The following is a 21488-nucleotide window of genomic DNA, read 5'->3' as shown; positions in this document are numbered from 1 at the left end:
ACTCCTCCCCTGGACAGCAGCCACAGTCACTGCAACGTGGAGGGATGAGGGTGGACTCAGTCGTCTCTCCCAGTGCTGAGCAGCTCAGATGCATCCATGGGCACATTCACTGAGGGCCCAGCAGCTAAGCCTAGGTGACCTCTAGGCCTCTGCGGTCCTACAAACTCATTCCTATTAGTAACAGCGTATGCTGGAAACACATCCTATCTTCCTTACTTTTCACAGGGGAAACGATATGGTTCATAGACGCCTGGGTTTGAATCTTGACTGTATAAAAACGGACTCACAGACAGGGTCATAAGATAGTTACCCAGAGTGTAGAGTTTCTGTTTCTTAATGATCGGGCCTAATACAATGAGCTGTTTGTACCCCTGCACTATTATTTCATCACTGACACTGATCTTTTCAATGTCAAACAAACGTCACTCCTCATCTCTCTTCCTCTTTATGTTTTGAGGCCCCAGAAATCATCATTTCCTCAGGTTAGCATGCTATGGAATGTTATCTCAAGGGGAATTTTGACACGGAGTAATCAAAGTCATTGTTCCTTCATAGAGGGAGGCTGTGTACAGTGAGAGCAAACTGGGGCAGGGAGATATGTGCCCTTGTTTCCATTTCAGCAAGAAAGCACACCCTGCTATTAAAATGTATCCCAAGAAATGGGTGGATGTCCAAGCTGCCATTCTGTCTGCACCGAGGGAAAACAATACATGCTTTTGTTATTGAAACTCATGTCCTGTTTTGATTAGAAACTCCAAGGTCATTAGTGACCAAAATGTTCTCCACCTCCTCTCTACTGTTTCAACCAAAGCAGAAGCTGAAAGATGGAAGGAAAAGATTTTGGGGACGAAAGTGTATGGCGTGATGAGAGTTTACTATGGACTTGGAGACTCTGGGAATCCCTGGGAAGTAACGAGATGCATGTCCCTGTTGGACTGGTGGAAAAGTGTGTGGAACTCACAATCGCAATGCAGTTTGTAAAAGGAATCATCACCAAAAATAGCCACCATGAGGGGAGAAAACTAGGGTAACTTCAGAGGGCCCAGGACTCAATATGCACGTGGTTCCTCCAAAAACAACTGAGGCCATCAGCCCAAACTATGGATCATGGATACAGAAGAAAAGCAACCGTCACCCGTGGCAAGTTTTCAAGTCCATTAGTGACCAAGAATTAGGAAGGCTTGGAGGCTTGGCTAGTGGAGAGGAATGTCAAGGCAGGCCCTTCCTTAGGTAAGTGGGTACAGATGTGAATTTTGCTAAGAATGATGGAATGATTTGTGCCTTCCTGTCAACACCGCCAAGCTTCCTACCATATCTTAAACAAAATGGAAAAAAAAAAAAAAAGACAGAGTCATGGGGTTGGGCCTGCCTTATCCTTCATGTATGTAATGTATATAACCCATGGACATTCATGATCCAGCAAACTTCCATGAGGTGGTCTTCACTCAGGATGGCCCCGCAGAGCCCAGATAAAGATGCTGTCACATGGCCAGTGGGCAATACCGTTCTTAGGAACTGAAAACCCAGTTTTCTATCCTGTATCCAGAATACAGCTGCCCTGGTTTCTCATATCTCTTCTTATTTTCCATGGTAGCAATAAAAGACTTATCTTGACATTTTTTTTCTAAACTTGAACTCTAGGGCTTTTCAGCAAGAATGAATTCCTCTGTTTGCTTTATAAGCAATGAATATTAATTTTAATAGATTCCTTTTTAAAAGACATAGGAATTTTTTAAAATACTTTTAAAAATACTTTTTTAAAAGCCCTATTGTCTTTTTAAAAGGAATCCTTAAAATTGACATTCATTGCTTATAAAGCAAACAGAGTTAATAACTTGTTACTTACCTTTTGATCATCTCTGCTGGGATGTGTGTGGCAGGGTTGCTAATAGCTAGCTGCCACTGGGCCAAATACTGCCACAGAGTGAGGGACCAGGAAAATGGTCAAACTGCAGGCAATGGCTTTTTCAATGACAAAAGACGTTACATTCTTGTATCTTTCTAAGGTGAATGCTGGCTATTGGCTTCTTTAAGTCTAAGGAAAATAAAATAAACTTACCTAGAAAATTTACTGGGGCCTTCACCATCTTCATCATCGAAGTCCATTCTGAAAAGTCAAGATACAAGTGAGCACTGATTATTAGGAGAACATTTTAACTGGTAACAGGAGCTTCTGGAACAAAAGGAGCTTTATTCACTAGGACTGCTATCCATTGATCCCAACCTTTGGCAGTGCTACAAGCAATATCTCTACACAGTCATCAAACGGGTTCAAGACAAGAAGAGGCAAAATGAAAGGTCTTCAGTCTAAGCACCACTAATTCTATGGCTGGGAATATTTAAGTATCAACTTGTCCCCTCCAGAACTCTATATGCCATTCCCTTCTTAGAACTCTTAGCAGCCAATGGATTGCTCTGGCTATGATGGAGAGGTATCTCTTCCTTGTCTCTCACCATCTTTGGGAATACCTGCACCCCTCTGCATCATCTATTCCACATTAAGGCTTTTTTCTTACTTTACCTCATGGTATATTAAGAGCCTAAAAAGGCTCACGGGATTTTGAAAACAGAATTTTTCAGGGTGAAGGGATCACAAGGGAAAGAGAACATACTACTGGTTGTACTGCTTAAAAATGTGGCTGGTCTTGATGAGTCAAAGTGAAAAGGACATTTAAGGCCTTGCCCTATTAAATCCAGGACCAAAAAACATGGCTGCTGAGGGGAAAATGGCTTTTTGGGACCCAAGCTACTCAAATCGGCTGTGCTTGTGGAAACTCACCATGTAATTATTCAGATTCACCCTTTACTGGGCCTCTCAGTGTAAACATAAGACAAAAAGACTTGATAGATATTTGTTGAACTAATATCTCAAACTCTTCTCAAAAAATCATGCCTCTGTAATGGTAATTCACATGATTCCTGAGCATGTTAGGGCAGAGGGGGTGCTTAATTGGTGTCAAGTGTACCCAGAGTCCTTGGGGAAACAAAATGAAAAGTGATACAGATGTCTGAGCTCTCCTGGACACCCAGGGTGAGTGGAGCTCCTTGGAGAGAATGTCTCAGAGCCCCTGCATTCCCCATCTTGTTCTTTGTAGTCCTGGTAGACTGGATGAGGCACAGTTCCCATGGAATTCAAGCAGAAGGAAGGCCAGCCTGCCCAGCAGCCTGGACTGAGAAATTCCTTGCCTGAACAGCTCAGTATCAGAATGGAGTGTATATTAAATGACCACTGCTACAGATTCTAGAGCTGCTGGCCTCCCAGTAAGGGTGACCCATACCCTCAGGCTCTAAGGGCAGGGCTTCAGTGGCTAATGAGTGACTTGGAGAAGGCGAAGGACACCCAGGTTACCAGGAAATGGCAGATTACACAGGGCAAGCCATCCTTGCATGGGCACACCCAAGAAGCTCCCAACAGGACAAATCCTATCTCTACGGGTTTGGGGCAACCTGAGGGACCTAGGGACTGGAAATAGGTAAGGCAAAGAAGTATTTTCTTCTTAAAATTAGTATCTTTTGTTTTTGTTTTGTTTTATGTACAGTGTAGCCAGAGTCCTAATCTTGGCCTTATTTTGTCTGGAATGACCTGACAAGATCCCCTGCTAATTTGGAATCTCTGGTTCTCGGACACAAGGGTTATACTAACAGTACAAGAACAAAAGGAGTTACGTAATTGGAAAAGATGACAGTAATGATAACAGAAATACCTACGCACAAAAAGAAGAGGAGATGGGGTAGAACACTGATAAGAAAAAAAAAAGTACAGTTAAAGGGCCTTGCAGACACCACTAAGAAAGACAGACACACACCTCTGCAAGGTAGTTTGGGAAACCAGGCACCAGGCAGCAGCTTTAGAATTGCCGATGCTGTGGACAAGTGGGAGCTGAATGCAAGACTTTCTAAATGAATCAAAGCTGTCAATATTCTGCATAATTACTAAGCCATCACCCCACCTTTCCCAGAAAATTACATCGGGAAGGTAACCACCAAAAATGCTGTAACCAAATTCACCCGGTGTTCTGCCGAACCGCAGAACCACGCTGCCACCTAGTGTTCACTATGGGGAAGAGCGATTTTGCCATCCACATGAAGGTTATTTAACACCCCGTGCGTGCTGTCAAAAACATTTCAGCGTTAAGAAAAAGAAATAGCAGTTTCAACATTCCAAAGAACTCATGCAAGCATTTAACAAAACCACAAGTGGGTGTGAGACATACAGTTATCTTTAAAATTCCTTTTAGCTCAAGTTGGTATGAGTGTGATTGTCAGTACTCCTGCAAAATGCAATTTATAAGCCAGCCCTCTGTCCTCAGCCTTCATGATCTTTGGGGTGTTTAGGGCGACCAACCATTCTGATTTTCTCCATATAGGAGTGGAGATACCTGGGATCTAGGACTTCAGTGCTAAAACTGGGAAAGTCCTGGACACACCAGGATGATTGGTCACCTTTGTTTTCGCAAAGAGTTCTGTTCTTTACCCAGCCCTTTGTGGGATCAGATAGATAAGGAAGTGAGCCCCATGGTAAACAACCCCACGTTGGCCAGGTCAGCTGTGGCTCAATCAAGCAGAGGGTATGAGAAAGAGACGGCCTTGCTCCAGACCCAGAGTCTTCTGAAGTCCGCTGGGAACTTGGGAACCAGCATTTGTCTGGGAAAATTAGGGACCCAGATCCTGTGCCTCACACCTGTGCATGTGTACAGCCATCAGCTCTAGGAATTCGGAGGCGAACCAGGGGATAATTCAGGACACGCATGTTTAAATACTCAGGATGACTCAATCCACCCGAAAACAGTCTCACTGGCTCATCAGCAACATGGAAAACAATGCAACCCTGGAGGACACAAAGGATCTTTTAGAGCCACACCTGCCAAGATGCTGTTGCTTTGGACTGCTATCACCATCTCGGATTCTCTGCTTCACATAGGACTACCATAAGCTATGCCTATTTCTTTTCTATAAGTCTAAGTAAATCATCCTTTGTTTTATATCTTGTATGTGTCTCTATTATACAGCAGCATCTGGATAATAAAGGAGAGAAATCAAAATATGACTTCTACATCCTATTGTACTCACTTTAATTCAGCACAGTGAATGGATGATAGAAGAGTCTTCAAAAAGGGGTTGAAAATGCATTTTACTGTACTTGTCTGTTGATGACCCTGAACACCTGCCTCGATAGAAAGCCATGATAAGCATTTCTGAATTCGCAATTAGTTAGGAGTGAGTGAAGTGAAGCTCCCTGACGGTGACTGTAATCATAATAATGCTTCATCAAATACGAGCCACTAAACAGAAGTCACTTATGCTCTAGTGAGATAAAAGGGCTGGTCCCACAGTGACAGTAAAGGAGTGATCCTGGGCCAACCCAAAGCTTCTGCAACAAGTGAAGTGTCAAGGGCTGCTGGAAAATGCTCTTTCTTCGGAGCCCGGACTGGCCAGCCCAGACTGCAGCAATGCCAGCACATAAAAGTTCACCAAGATAAACAGCTGCTGACATAAATATACCTGCAATTTGACCACATTCCAGCAGCTCCCAGGGTTACCTTAGAGGGAGATGGCTATAAGTAACTTGAAAATAGTCTATTGGCTATAAGTAACTTGAAAATAGTTTTTCCTCAGTGATGCTATTTTAGAAGCCCAGCATCAGACTCCAAGTGGAAAGGGACTGATATATCCCTGCCCTCAGCCTCCACCCTCCATCCCCACCAAAAGCTAGCTTTGAGATGGGCACAAACCCTAACTAGCCACCGCTGCTCCCCCTAACTGAATTTGCCCCAGTGAAGCCCCCTACCCCTCACCACCCTGTCACTGAGATCAGGGAGGTTACTACAAACATGCATTCCAGGTGACTTGCTTCAGCTCATTTCTCCCATGCATGTGGAATCACTTTTGAAAGAATCTGGGACTTCGGAACCTTCACCTTGAGTTTCAAATGCTGGGAGGGCAGGCAGTTTGCTAAGACGCTTACTGATGAAGGCTGTCGGGGAAATGGCAAGAAAGTTAAACCGTGAAGATCCACAGTGCTAGGCCCGGCAGGAGGCCTGGAGGATCCCAACTGCGAGACGTTGGTTCTACTTGGCTTTGGAACACTAGGGTGGGAAGCGGGTTATCTTGGAAATTTGGGATACTTCCCTCAATCAGAGCAATCAGGTCAGAGTGGGAAGACCTAGGCAAGGAATGGGGGTGTGGGAAGGTCCTTGCCAATGCCACTGCCCCCTTCCACCACCCCCATTCCTCTTCTCTCTTTTTTCCCCTCTCTCTCTGAGTCTCTCCACCATGTCCCACATTCTCAGAGGGAAGAGGGAGGTGGAAGAACACCATGCCGTCAGTAGGGAGGGCAGTGGGAAATGCGTGCCATGGCACAGGAGCAGGGGCCTGCCATGGGGTTACCTGCATTTCGATGAGAGTGAGTGACTTCCATCAGGGTCTCCTTTGTACTTAGTTAAGTGTTTAGGCTATGGTCGAAGGAGCTATTATCATGAGCTTCTAGAACAGCGGTGGCCTCAGTCATAGAATTTCAGCAAAACATGTAAAAATGTCAGATGCAAGAATTACTATGGAAATGGCCCTGTAAAAACGGAGGTTTCTTTGCTTAGACACAGGATACATCCCTAAGCCACTGAGGCTTGGCAACTGGAATCATAGTTTGTTTGCCCCCTCCCTCCGGCAGGGAAAAGGAAGTAGGAGTGAGGATGGTGGAGGACAAGCACCCTAGAGAGGTCAAGCTCGTTGATTTGCCTTCCACAGGTCCTGCCCTTGCCCCTGGGTGATTTGTCAGCAATTGCTGCTCATCCTCCTTCCTCTCCCATTGCTTTTCTTGATGTTTCATTCCCTTGGCTTTAAGTGGAACTCAATGCTAGGCTCTGTCTCCCCCTGCTCAGGATCCACATCTGCCTCCGGTGCCACGCTGTGTGTGTGACCCGGGGAGGAAAGCACAGTGGTGCAGGACTTCTTCAGAAATGGGACTGAAGCTAGAGGCAGTGGCTCATGCCTGTCATCCCAACACTTTGGGAGGCCAAGGTGTGAGGATTGCTTGAGGCCAGGAATTCAAGACCACCCTGGGCCACAGAGCGACCTTGTCTCTAAAAATAAAATAAAAAGAAATGGGACTGGGTCCCCAGTCAAATCATCAGCTCAGGGAGCAACCACAAATCAGGGTGTGGACACCAGGCTGGGGTCAGAAACACGGAGGCCAAGAAGGGAAGTAGCCTTGGCTCACTGCAGCCCAGGCCCTGCGGGAAGGGAAGAGGAAACTCCCGGCAGAGGCTCACAGGTGACTTCCCAGCACGGAGACGGTTTCTGGTCCTGTAAGTACTAGGCTGGGCCTGAGCATCTCTGCCTGGACTTGGTCCTGACTCAGCCCACCTCCCTCCTCAGAGCCCTGTGCTGGCCTCTTCTGGAAAAGGACTTGGGCAAGCAATGGGGCTCTGTCCTCAGGGAATGCGAGTTAGAGTGCACACAGACATGTAAAATAATTTTAAAATGCCTGGAATTGTAAAAAAATCAATTAAGTTGACACCGCTTGTCTTCTTTTAGCAACTGCTGAGTTTAGCACCTAGTTAGCAAGAATGGCTGGTTGAAATCGGATGGCTGGGTTTGCAGGAAGCCCCAGAGGTGAGCCACATCATTTATTACAGAGTTGATCTGCGGAGCTTTGCCCCGGGCACCAACACTGCTCATTATAGCTCTGCTGGTTCCGCTGTAAAGATGGTGGCAGCTGCAGATAGAGAACTGGCTGCATCAGCACCCAGCGAGTGCAAGTGAGCGTGCTGAATACAGGGAAAGCTGGCATAACCACTGAGCTCTGTTGCTGGGCTTTTTAACCCTCTCCCTCATCATAAAAATCTCAGGCCCTCCTTTAGAGACTATACAACACACATAACAGTCTTTTTTCCAACCTAAAATTATAAGGCTGAATATGCTTTTGCATTCTAGCCACACTCCATCCCAGATACTGATACTTCCCATTGCCTTCACCTATGCTCCCTTTAAGAATCATATTGGACCACCTAAAAACGGGCCCACCCTGCAGGCCTTGGGCTGTGAGAAGTGGGTTCTGCTGTAACCAGACAGTTGCATTCCCAAGGAGCCGTGTGTTATCAGAAATTGCTTTAAAAGTACAAATTGATTCAACTTCATGAGAAACCTTGTTTATCAAATAGTGCAACGAAAATAAAATGGATTCAACAGGAGAAAGGGGCTAGGTGATATATTGAGTCTGAAAATGTCCATCATGTTTTTCCTGCAGGATTTTGGTTGGTTGGATGGTTGGTGGGTAGTTGGTTGGTTGGTTGATTGGTTGGTTGGTTAGTTGGTTGGTTGGTTGGATGGTTGATGGGTAGTTAGTTGGTTGGTTGCTTGGTTGGTTGGTTGGTTTTTTAGGTCTATGTACAGCCACAAACATTATGGATCATGAATAGGTACAGTTTTGGTTCCATCTGCTCAAGAGTGATGACATTTCTGGCCCTATCAGAACAAGTACACTTGGAACAATAGTACTTAGTATTATTACCAACTTCACCAGCACAGCAGCAGCCAATGCCAACTGTCTGGTCTTCAAGCACTGAGATTTAGCCAATTCTTTTGAAAGGAATTCCTGCACACCATCTCTAAAGGAGGAAAGAATGGACAGCACCAGGGTGCAACCTTTGCAGCCCACGGGCTGGGGCTCAGCACAGCAGTACTGCCAAATCTGGCTTGGAGGCTCAGGCAGGATAACGGGTGAGCCCTCTCCCTTCAGATGGCCTGAGCCAGGCCCAGCAGGATCACAAAGCACATTCTCACCACAAGGACAAGCAAACAGAAGTCCCCAGCTGGGTGCTGAGGCCCAAAACACTTAGAAGCAAATCATGTGCATATTTAGGAATCTTGTAAAAGTTAAACAGGATGCAAACTGCTGAGCTTTTATTCTACAGGAGGGGGAGAAACAATATTTTCCCAACAGGTCAAGAGTGTTGCTCAACATTTATTAAGCCAATTCCTGGAAACGCTGAGGTCGCTTACCCGGAACGCCGCTTTCCTCCACGGGCAGGCATGGCCCCCGCCATCCTCACCTGTCCGGTGGCCGCCATGGGGGCAACGGGCAACGTCACAGATCCAGGTATGTCTGAAGCCATTTCTGGAATTCAGCAAAGACAAGAGGTTTTGTCAATGCCAGAAAAGCCCAGTAACAGGCAGGAAAAGTCATGCGGTACCAGAAGCACCACCTGTGCGGACAGCCCAGGGACCTGCATCTTGCGGGCCGCTCTGCCATCATCAGCTATGCGGCTGGGACAAGTCTTTCCTCTTTCTCTGGAAAAGGGTATCTCTGGCAGTACTCTCATATTTACTGATTGGAACTGTGGTTAAACAGAATTAAAACAGCTTAGCAGATTTCATAAGAGACTCCTGCCTCCTGACCACCTGGAGGCAGGTAAGATGCAGAGGAATCCAGGCAGCATAGCCAAAGCCTGAGGGAAAGAACCAACTCCCGGTAACCCAGATGGGGCACACGCCCTGAGAGGCAATGCCCTGCTGCAGTGCCCGCCGCTGCCCCTCCGTTGCCCTGGGTTCGTGTTCAAGCAGAAAGCCTGGTTGCCACGCCTACTCTGGACTCAGAAGCTCTGAATATCTGAGCCCTGCTTGGCCCCTCTGTTCTTGATGAGGACAGTGAGCTCTAGGGTGTTAAAAGCATCATTTCAGGCTACAGCAGGCCAGGCTGAGGCTTCCTGGATCTCCAGAGCTGGACCTTTCCAAGAATAAATATTAATTTAAAGAATAAGAAGGTCTGGCACTAAATAAGAGTACCTTTCCTGCACATCACGGCCAAGACATTATTTCTTATAAGCCAGATACTTTTGGAAGCTCGTTAAGGTCATGTTAAGCATCCCTGATTTCAAAGAAACCACACTAAGAAGTCTCTCTTTCCTACTTAATGGAGAGCTCCTAAGCTCAGGCACCCTTTCTCAGACCATTCCATGGCTCGACAAATGTTTCAAGTGGCCTCTGTGATTCTGTTTACTGTGGTTGGGAAGGACTTCCACAGTGTTAGCTTTTCTTAGCTCAACTTTTACCCAGGGGAAGAAGGGAAGCAGCAATCTACAAAAATATATATAAAAGATGGGTCAGGATACATAAGGAATCTGGGCCCTTCTTAGTGGAGAGAGATGCCTGGTGATGTTGACAGTGCACGGTTGGTGTAGGTTAGTGCTCTGTTTCCTTTCAGCAGAACTCAGGGAGTCCTGTGACAGTTGACCCACAGTTACGCCCCAAAACACTGTATGTTTAATAAACACATTTGAAGCTCAACTTGAACTATCCCATTCAAAACTCTTGAAGAATTTTACAACACACAATACAATTTCACAATAAACAAAATCTTAATTTAGTCACTCGGCTATGTCCACAAAACTTTGGGAATGATTACACTTCTGTTTTGTTTTTTAAACCAAGGTACACATCAAAAAGTCCTCAAGGAAAAAAAAAATCCTCCTCTTAAAGTAATTCTCTCCCCTTTAGACAACTGAGTTTGTGACAGCTAGACAGTATTAAAAGCAATAACCCAACAACTTTATCATCTGCCTGCTTTCATAAAATATTTATATTTTTCTGAAATGGAGGCTAAAACACATTGAGTCCATTATGTCCCCAAACTGAAGGGCAGAAACACTGTTAGAGCAAAGACAGATGACAATGAAAGTCACTACTTTCTAAAATAAGTTCCACAGAACAGCAGCCCCTTAAGATTCTCCAAGAAACAGAGTTCTGTGGTTAAATAAGTTAAGAAAAAAGCTGTGCACTTACCCCCTTTCTTGGGGATTCCAACATCCACTAAAAACATATTGAGAAGTCCTACCTATATAAAGAGGTTTGCTTAACTTTGGTTATCCCAGTATATCATAAATATCTCTAATTGTGGAAACTTTAAAAATGTATCACCTGCTCAGCTAATGTTCTAAGCAGCACAAGTTTTGGTATTTTAAAGCCATTACCTCGTTCCTGCCTTCGAGTTGAGGAAATTTCAGGCTGGAAGAGATCTTAGCCATTGTTGGTAATTCTAGAAAGGTTGTCATCCCTTCCCCGTTCCAATCACCTGAATTTAATTTGGGTAAAACAAAAATGCTGATAGTTTTGGCAATATAAGTTGAAAAAAGTAAAGCTCCCCAAAACCTTGGCTGATGGGGCAAAAGATGAGGAATACTGAAAACCAAGTCCTTTCTTTCCTCCAACAGATGAAGGGAGCAAGGCAAAGAGAGTTTAGATGACCTGCGTGGGTGCCCACAAGTGACCTTTCTTTTTCTTGTCTTATTTCATGTCTAGTTTCTTTTTTTCATGTCCTATTTCACTGGCCAGAACTTTCAGAGCAATATTGAGTAAAAATGACCTACCATGAGGTGAAAGAAAGTCACTACTGTGCAGTCAAATATATCTGGTTTCAAATCACAACTCCAACACTTCCCAGCTATGAGTGACAGGGCTACTCTAGGTCAAAGTGTCAGCTGTGAAATGTTCATAATGTGTACCTTGAAGGGGCATTTTAAAAATTAAGGACAAGGTTTGTGATGAGCCTAACATAGTGCTTGGGAAAAAAAAACACACTCAAGCAACAATAATTAAAATGATCATGATTATGCTGATGGTAAGCAATCTTGCTTGAGCCTTGCATTTAACTGGAATGAGCTGCTGGTTTAAGACAGACACCCTTTCTGTTGTCAAGGAATCTGCTCCTATGCCTACTTTAAAAAGCTTATTTAAGGAATGGATGCCTCATTTTATCAAATGCTATGTTTGGTAATTAAGTGTTCTGGATACTAAATAAGCCAAACAGAAAATGCAATCGATGAGACTAACATTGACTTTAAAGATAAAATATTTTCTCTAATATTGATTTTTAGGAGCCACCATTAATAAATTCAAACAAAAGTGAAAAAACAAGTTTCTCTCCTCTGCAATCTATGTCCGTATCTATAATGTGATCAGCTGTCAGCCTTCCCTGGAAAAGTCTGGCACCTGCTTCCCAAATCTGGCATCTTTTCCCTGTGACTCAAGTCCAAGCAAGCAAAGCTCTTGGGATGTCCATCCAAAGAAGGTGGTTTAGGAAGGTCCCTGTTTAGGTTGGAGGTGAGAGTCCCAAAGACAAGGCCTGGTATCAATAGAGCAAAGCCAGTTAAACCTTCAGATGAAGAGCAGCCCTGCAAGCCAGTTGATGATTTGCTCCAGGGTTTCTGAATTTCACTCACAAAGAGAACTGAGCACTGCACTGCATAGGGAGGAAATCACACTTTGGATACCTCCAGGGTGGCTGTGCAGCCACCACCATACCCTGCAGCTGTGGGTATTCATGAGTAGAGCCTTTCCAGAGGAGAGCTCAGCAGTCTGTGTCAACAGACATTAGAATATCCATGCACATGTACACCCCTGACACACAGCAAACACACTCCCTGCTGTCCTGGACCTAACACAGACATAGCTTCTCCCTCGCTCTGATGGGAGATGAGAGAGAGGATGTGTGTGTGTGTGTGTGTGTGGGTGTGTGTGATATGCACAGAAAAAAGACTAGAAGGCAGATAGAAATACATTAATATGTTAAACTTGGCTATTTCTGTTGTGAGAATTATAGGTGAGTTTTATTTTATCCTAAAAGCCATTCTTGTGTTTTTGAATATTCTAGTTTTTTCCCAATGCATGTGTTAATTTAATGTTAATTTAATGATATGTCAATTGAGTGATCACAAATAGAATAATGCTTTTTAAAGGGTTTCATGTGGAAGACACAGGAGAAAGTATATATAACTGGTGAGAACTAGAAGCAATGAATGAATGAGACAGAGACAGAGGAAGGGGAAACCCTTTTTAAATAGTAAGTGTTCAATAATGGGACAGATTGGCTTAAGAACAATGATAAAATTTTACCTAAACTAAGATTTATGTTGGGTACTAACTGTGTTCCCGGCACTCCCATCTTCTTTGCACAAGCTTTACATCCACCCTATAAGGTAAATGGAAATTCATCCCATTTTACAGATTAGGAAACTCGGCAGGGACCAGTCAGCCCTGTACCCTGTAACATGGCTAGTGAAGGGCAGAGCAGGCTCTTACGTGTTTGGCCACCCACTGTGGGGTCCCTGTCCCTTGTGGTGCCCAGGCAGAGGCCAGGTGGCTGGGCAGATCCTTCCCCAGGGTGGCAAGAGACATGCTAAGGCCACGATTCTCAATCACAGGCCCAGATGAAAGTTGTATGGCACGTAGGACATGTTCATGCTTTGGGGTCACTCCATCTAGCCATGGGGTCTGTGGGCAAGCTATTGAACCTCACTAAGCTTCAGTCTCCTCCTCTATAAGATCAGGAAAATACTTACATCACACGGTTATTGTGAGTATTAAGGAATGCCAATTATCTATCACGTCTAGCAGAAGAAATGTTCCTTCTCCTCTGTTACTTTCCCCTAGAACAGAACGTCTTTCCAAGCAGACATTATACGTGTATGTACGTGTGATCTTTATATAACCCTTGAGCAAATTACTTAGCCTCTCTGTGTCTTGGTTTTCTATCTGCAAAATGGGGATAGCAACACACCTCCTGGAGTTATGAGGATTAAAGAAGCTAATCATTGTAAAGCACTTAGAATGATGCCTGGCACAGCATAAGCACATGTACATGTTCAATAAAAATACACACACACAGATGCTAACACCACTTAGAGTCATTTTGCTATGGTAAGGACTTGAGTCACTTCGATAATGTTGCTTTTCTGGTTCTAACTCACAGGAGTACAAGAGAGGTCAGAGGGGCGGCGGGGCAGAAGGCCCTCCGGATTTCTCAGCACCCCACTCGTAATAGGTTCCCCCACGTGAGGCTGTGGCCAGAGACAGAAGGAGGAGCTGCAAACCTCGGGAGCCTGAGATGAGGTGCTCCACCTGCTCCGACCTCCAGCGGTGCCTCTACCCAGAGTCCTGTCTCTGCACCAGCTAGCAGGCCCACCCAGATCTCAGGAGGGAGTGCAGACCCCGCTCGGGTCTCCCTATGCGGAGCTGAGTCCTGAGCTGGAAGCCTGCACCCAGTCCATGCTGCATCCGCCTCCTCCATCCTGTCTCCCACCCACCTCCTCTCAGGGCTTCAAACACCAACACACACATCACACACACTCACACACACATCACATTAACACACATGCATACCACTCACACACACCACACACCCCCATACACAACATCACATCAACACACATGCATACCACTCACACACACCACACACCCCCACACACATCATGCACATCAACACATACACACAACACACACACAACACACACACTCCCACCACTCTCATCAACACACATACACGACACCTGCACACACCCCACACACTCCACACACACCACTCACATCAACACACATACACACCTGCACACATCACACACACACCACTCTCAACACACATACACAGCACCTGCACACACCACACACACATCACTCACATTAACACACATACACAACACTCATACACAACCCACACACCCCACACACATCACTCACGTCAACACACATACACAACACCTGCACACACCCCACACTCCACACATACCACTCACATCAACACACATACACAACACTCAACACACCACACACCCTTACACCACTCCCAACACACATACACAACACCTGCACACACCACACACTCCACACACACCACTCACATCAAAACACATACACACCACTCACACACACCACACACCCCCACACCACTCTCAACACATATACACAACACCTGCACACACCCCATATCAACACACATACACATCACTCATACACACCCCACCCCTCCACACCACTCTCAACACACATACACAACACTCATACACCCCACACACCCCACATACACCACTCACATCAACACACATACACACCACTGACACACCACACACACTCCATACACACCACTCACATCAACATACACAACACTCACACACATGCCACACGCATATCAGTCACATCGACACACATGCACAGTATTCACACACACACCATTCACACACACCAACACATCACACACCACTCGCACACCCTATACTCCCCCACCATTCACAGCAACATACATAGACACCATTCGCATTCACCCCACACACCACACAAACCACTCAACACATACACACCATTCACACACACACCACACATATACCACTCACAACACACATACACACCATTCACACACACACCACACATATACCACTCACAACACACATACACACCATTCACACACACACCACACATATACCACTCACAACACACATACACACCATTCACATACACACACCATTTGGACACACCACACACACACCACTCACACCACTCACATCAATGCACCTACACACACACCACTCACACACATCACACATCATTTGCAAACACAACACACATTGCTCATACACCACTCATATACGCACACCCTCACACACGACACACAACACAAACCACACATGCACACACCATTCACATCAATAAACACACCATGCATACACCACACATGCACCACTCACATAAATCTCACCACACAAACCACCCAAACCAACATACACACCACACACACACCACAAACACACTTCACACTACTCATACACATACCACAGACACCTCTCTCACACCACACACACACACACCCCACATACACACAAACCACACACACTGCCCACCCCGGACCTGACAGGGAACAGCCTCCTCCTCGCTGATGGTAAGAGCTTCGCCTGAGTGGGGAAGTGTGCCCCTGCATTTGTCACAGCCCTGGGACCCCACAGCCCTACACACCCTTCGGAAGGAAACCCAGGGATCCTGGACAAGTCATCCATCCCTCTTGCTTCCAGTTCGCCACGGGTAGCCCACGCAGCGCCTGGCAAGGAGCTCATCTGAAACGGGCATGAAGAACGGGACCCTCACCTCAATTTCCCCATGCAGCTAAGGGTTTGCCACATTTAGAAAAGGCGTCTGGTGCAGCATAGAAACATGAACGCATTCTATAACACACATCAAAATTCAAATCAATCTCAAAAGCCAAGGCCGAATTTTCCATTGCACAAGGAAAAGTTTGGAATTGCGGCAAAGTAATCCGCTCCCCTTCATGAAGCAAAACCACCAAAGAGCTGCTTCCCCTTGCCGGTTCCTCGCCTCCCATGCTTCCTTCAACCTTCTTTAGTCAGACTCAACTGTCACCCCACTAGAGAGCTGCCATCATCACAAGGCCACTCTTGTGAAGGCAAACAGTGGCTCTTCTGCCCCTGACCTTCTATAGGGATGTGGCCCCCTGCTCTGTCTCAAGCATTTTCGCCTGGTTTTCCAGGCCCACGTCCTTCACCTCCTGCCTCAGGCCCCTCTTCCTAGGCCTCCTCTGCCTGTTCTTCCTCCTCTTCCAGACCTCAGGGCATCTTGTGCAGACTACTATCCTATGTGTCCTCCTGGGTGATCTCATCCAGGTGCGTGGCAGCAGCGCTGCCTCCGCTGCTGCTTCTCCAATCCAATAGCAAGCCCTGCTGCTACCTCCGAGAGATCTCTCCATCTTCTGGGCTCTGCTGCTGGCCTGCCTCAGGATGCCCCTGACCTTCCTGCATCCACTCTTGCCCTTCCCACTCATTCCGCACTCGGAAGCCACATCAGACAAGGCCAGCCCTTGCCTCTGTCCTCTAACACGTTTTCTTTCCTCTTAGCCCAAACCTGGAGTTCCCTGCCATGATCAGCTTGTTCCTGTGTGGTCAGGCCACTGCCCACCTCTCCAGCCTACCTCTCTGGCTCCAGCCACGCTGCCTTATCAGTTTCTTGAACACACTATGTTCCGTTCCGACCCCAGGACCTTTGCATATGCTATGTCCTCTGGCAAGAAAGCTCTCCTCCCTCTCTTCACCTCATTAATTCCTTACAGTCATTTAGATTTTGCTCAAATATCACTCCTCAAGGAGGCCTGTCTCTGAACAACCCCTCCCCTACCTGGTCCCTGGTGATTCATTCTTACTGTACCTGGACTTCTCCTGGGAATGAATGAAGGTCACAGCAGTCCAGGTGAGAGATGGCAAGGCCTGAATGATGGAGCCGCAAGGAGGGCACGCCAGAGGAAAGAGATGATGTCACTGCCTCAAAATAGTGTGTCGGCGTCAGATCCCAAAAAGGGAAAATTCTAAAAAGCCTTGGTCACCTGATCCTCCTACACTGTATGGGGCAAAAAAATTCTAGAGACAGAAGAAAAATATGATTGGGTCGGTTGCATATTTACAACTACCATGCCACACATGCTCAATACAGGAGGACTTTCACAGCAAAGTAGAGGTACAAGTGCTCATGCATTCCTCGGTTCATTGATTCAGGGGGCCACACATTCAGTAGCAGCCTACTTCTAGCTCTGGCTTCATCACTATTTGCCTCAGTTTCTCCTCAACTAAGACATGGAGTTCATCAGGACATTATTTCCCTTTGCAGAGGTTGCTGTGAGGAAGTGGTCTCTGTTTCAATTATAAGCAGCATTTGCAAAGCTCTTCTTTTGAGCCAGGGGCTGTGCTAGAAGCTGAACGATGGTTAGAGATTAAAGGACCCAATCCTGCCTCCGACAAGTTCAGTCTTGAGTGTGATGGAGGCACAGAGCCCAGTAATTTCATACTGAGAAACGCATGCTGTGAGGGATGCTGGATACCATGTGGTGGGGAAGGCTGGGAAGATCTGAGAAGGCTTCCTGGAGGACACCACCCCTATGCTAACCTGGCAATGGACTGCAAAAAATGCTCTTGGAGGAACGAAGTATGATAGGAAAGATGCCTTTTCCTAAAAGCGTTCCTTTGAGTGCTCCAGAATTTCTGAGCAGATTCATTTAGCCCCCTCTGAGGGGTATGCTTTCTTTTTCATTTCCAGTCCCTGGAGATTTCTGGTCTTTTATCCCAACTGCAACTCCCTACAGATCGAGAGTTATTCCCCAACTCAAATGCAACGCTCTTGTCTAGATCTCTGCTCAGGATCCCTGCTCATAACCGATGGCAAATGCACAAATAGACAGAAATATCTGTATTCGCAGCAGTCTGACTCCAAATGCAAATATCCCCTCAGGAAATTGTTTCCCATTACACACAGAGGGGAAATGACTGTCTGCTCTTAGACAAAGTTGGAATGAGGTTTGGAGCTCATTTAAAAATCAGTACAAGCTAAAGATTTTGTAAGGTTCACCATAACACAGAAAACATATCTGGCTTATAATGCAGCATCTAGCTACAGACTATTCACATTTCAGATGCAGACATACTGTGTAGAATTCCTATAATACAGTGTAGGCAGCGAAAACCTGGGAAAAATGTGGAACTTGAGAGCATTACAGATGAAAGGAACAGGAGGAAATGGAAAAAAAGACATCTTGTTCTCCCCACATTTCATGTGAATCCAAGTAGGAAAAATACCCCCGATCTTTACATCGGGAAAAAATTAATTACATGCAAACTTTCACAACATGACAACATACAATATTTTAATGGCCGTTCAAATAAATGAAAAACCAAAAGGCTCTTTCCATGGGTGGGAGGGGGATGACGGCAGGCAACTAACCAAAGAAAAACGCTCTTCTCAATATTCATCTCTCTTAGAACAATTCTCTTCACAGAAACCACATCAAATATCACAGCCCTACCTTTTCAGAGGGATTAAACAAAGATCTTTCTTCCTTGTGACCAACACCTTCTTAGGAGAATCTGTTATCCGTGTAGAAGAAATGTCAGAAACCTCTGGGAGGAAATGTAGCTGCATTTGTATTCTGCTCAGAAAATGTCATCACAGATCTGTTTACCTTAACTGTGGACCATGATTCAGCCGTGACAACTGTCTTGCATACTGATCAATTTATTTGCAGCAAAATTTCTAGCATTAACTGCTTAGATTCTGAAAAATCGGTTACTTGGATTTCCTGTGCAACCATAATAAATGCACATTTGAAAAATCTAGATTCTTATCCAAACATTTTAGTGAGAGATAATAAAGGATTTTTCTTGAAGTGCAAGCAAGGGAGGGTCCCTCTTACTTCTGGAATGAAGACAGGGCACATGATTCCCAAAGGACCTCCATGGGGTAGCATTTTAATAGCACAATGTACAGAAAAATCATTAGACTGAGAATCAGAGGACTCTGACTGCAGATCCATGCTTGGCTTTAACCAGCTGTACGATCCTCTGTAAGACATTCTTTTCTGATCGGCAGGCTGGGCCAGGGTCTCTGCAATAGAGAAGAGAATGGCCACTGGACCTGGGAAAGCAAGAAGAAGCCAGGTCCTGTCTCCTCTGACTGGTACTTCCAGCCTGGATGCTGAGTCCTGGATGCCTGCCTGAGCCCCGTCTAGCAGGCAGGCAGGTTTTGGCATTAGGGAATTGAAACCAGTCCCAAGGCAGCCCGGGGAGATGCCCTCCCACCTCAGCTAACAGTGCTGGCTCAGGTAGAGCTCTGGCTCTCCTCTGGAACAGGGGCACTGCACTACAGCACACTATGGTGTCACTCCCCATGTTCCCACTAGTGTCCGAACCCACTAACTCCAGCTTCCTTCTCCACCCTGTGGGCTAAAGTCCTATAATCTCTGTGCTGAAATTTGTAAAATGAGTAAAAATAAAGCAGACCCAGCAAGAAGATGGGTAACCAGTAATTCCAATGGAAGAAAATGGAGAGGCTGCTGTCAAGGTTATGATTCTGGAGCAAGATAACAAGGATGAGTGACCCATTCAACCTGCCCCCACTCTGTGTGAGACGAGCCCACAGGTCTAATTGCAATGAGATATCCACCCATGACTTGTCTCATGCTTGAGTCAAACCTAGAACCTGCAGACCATCAGAAGAAAGTGTGTGTCATCAATCACACAGAAGCCAGTCCAGAACATCTGGGTTGGAAGGCTTGGTGTCTGCCAGTGGACTGAATGTCCCTAATGAGGTCTTAGAAGGAGTCTCAGCCAAAACCTAGACTCTGGCCTGCCAGGGCCTGAGTCTAGGGAATCAGGAGCCCCGTGCAGTAAGACAGACCCTGCAGGAGAAAGTGCAAGGCATGGGTTGCTGGTGGGAGAGTGTGCAGGAGGGCTCAACGCCCTAATTCTCCACATTCAAAAACACCAGAAAGAACCATGGGATGATGAAGGGTTCACTGAGGAGGATCTGCCCGTGAGACACAACTTGTCAGCCTGGAGAGTCCTTGAGGCAGAAGGAGGGATAAAACTGTCTTCAGATACCTGAGGGATCTTCCTGTATAAAAGGGAAGAGGCCAGTTCTCAATGACTGCAGAGGCCTCTTCATAGTGGCTGAGGATATGAAAGGTAGGGGAAAAAAATGAATGACCAAGATGCATGTTGACTGTCCAAAGGCAGTTAGAAGTTGAACAGAAACCAAATGAACTAACAAGTCTGACATAAAGAGAAAAGCTCATAAATTATGGAATACTCCAAGATAAAAATTACTCAGCCTTTAAATATCATGATCTCAAAGATAATGTTATAGGAAAATGCTAAGAGTAAGTTAATGGAGCAGGATACAAAATCACATATGCAAACATATTTATCAGGGATCCATCAAAGTTCAGCTTCAGCTACACTATTTGCCCAAAGCCTATTATTTGGCCATGTCTTCTAAATGAACGCCTTGGCCTTTGAAAGGACAAACAGTCGAATACCTATTGCAAGATCATTTCTGGCATCCTTGAACTTGTGCATGATCAATGAGCTTACGATACTCAGGTCACCACCATCTCTACATCTACAGCATAACTACATCAATACTACAAATAAGGCATGCCACATGAACTTATTGTTCAAGTCTGCATATTCACTTTCAAATGTAAATCTGCATTCTAGATGTACTCAGATTAAAAAGCTCCTTGTATATATGATGTATTTTGAATTCTCCCAGTCAGATGGTGTATAAATGTAAATATTACTGCAAGAATGAAATGTGCAATAATCCTTGACCATATGGTAAAAGTTATTAATTTTATATGCAAAATTTATGTGCAAATCAATTATCAAGAACCCTAACAAATAGTTACATTTAATAGGAAGTGAGGAAATAATACAAATATTAAGAGACAACACTTTGGGAGGCCGAGGTGGGCGGATCACAAGGTCAGGAGTTCGAGACCAGTCTGGCCAACACAGTGAAACCCTGTCTCTACTAAAAATACAAAAAATTAGCCAGGCGTGGTGGCACATGCCTATAATCCCAGCTACTCGGGAGGCTGAGGCAGGAGAATTGCATGAACCCAGGAGGCGGAGGTTGTAGTGGGCTGAGATTGTACCACTGCACTGCAGCCCAGGTGACAGTGTGAGACTCCGTCTCAAAAAAAAAAAAAAAGAAGCAACACGCTTGCTACTTTTACAAAGACTGTCATACTCTTTCTGAGCCAAGATATGTACAGAACCATAAATACTACTATAAAACAATAAAATAGACGATTAGTGTATATTATAAATTATGTCTTTGTGCAATTGTTTAGTATGCTGGCCTTCACAACAATAAACCATCTTTAGGATTTT

At 45.4% G+C, this 21488-nt stretch overlaps 1 protein-coding gene across 6 annotated transcripts in view; it reads right to left on the bottom strand.

Moving 5' to 3' along the window:
* The window catches only part of ARNT2 (aryl hydrocarbon receptor nuclear translocator 2), a 201153-nt gene that overhangs the window by 143818 nt on the left and 35847 nt on the right, over positions 1-21488 (bottom strand). For 4 of the 6 annotated variants that reach the window (XM_030814898.1, XM_030814894.1, XM_030814897.1 and 1 more), the window contains exons 2-3: positions 9001-9115; positions 2060-2107 (exon numbers count right to left, since the gene is read on the bottom strand). In XM_030814898.1, the coding sequence (XP_030670758.1) occupies positions 2060-2107; positions 9001-9115 (163 nt within the window). Of the gene's footprint in view, positions 1-2059; positions 2108-9000; positions 9116-16974; positions 17995-18619; positions 18866-21488 lie in introns of those variants that run through there. The other 2 variants (XM_030814895.1, XM_030814896.1) reach the window with 2 other exon arrangements.

This window comes from Nomascus leucogenys, chromosome 6, assembly GCF_006542625.1.
Source record: "Nomascus leucogenys isolate Asia chromosome 6, Asia_NLE_v1, whole genome shotgun sequence".
In the NCBI taxonomy this organism is placed as follows: domain Eukaryota; kingdom Metazoa; phylum Chordata; class Mammalia; order Primates; family Hylobatidae; genus Nomascus; species Nomascus leucogenys.
Note: the sequence above shows the minus strand (reverse complement) of the source record. Positions and strands in the feature narration are given on the sequence as shown.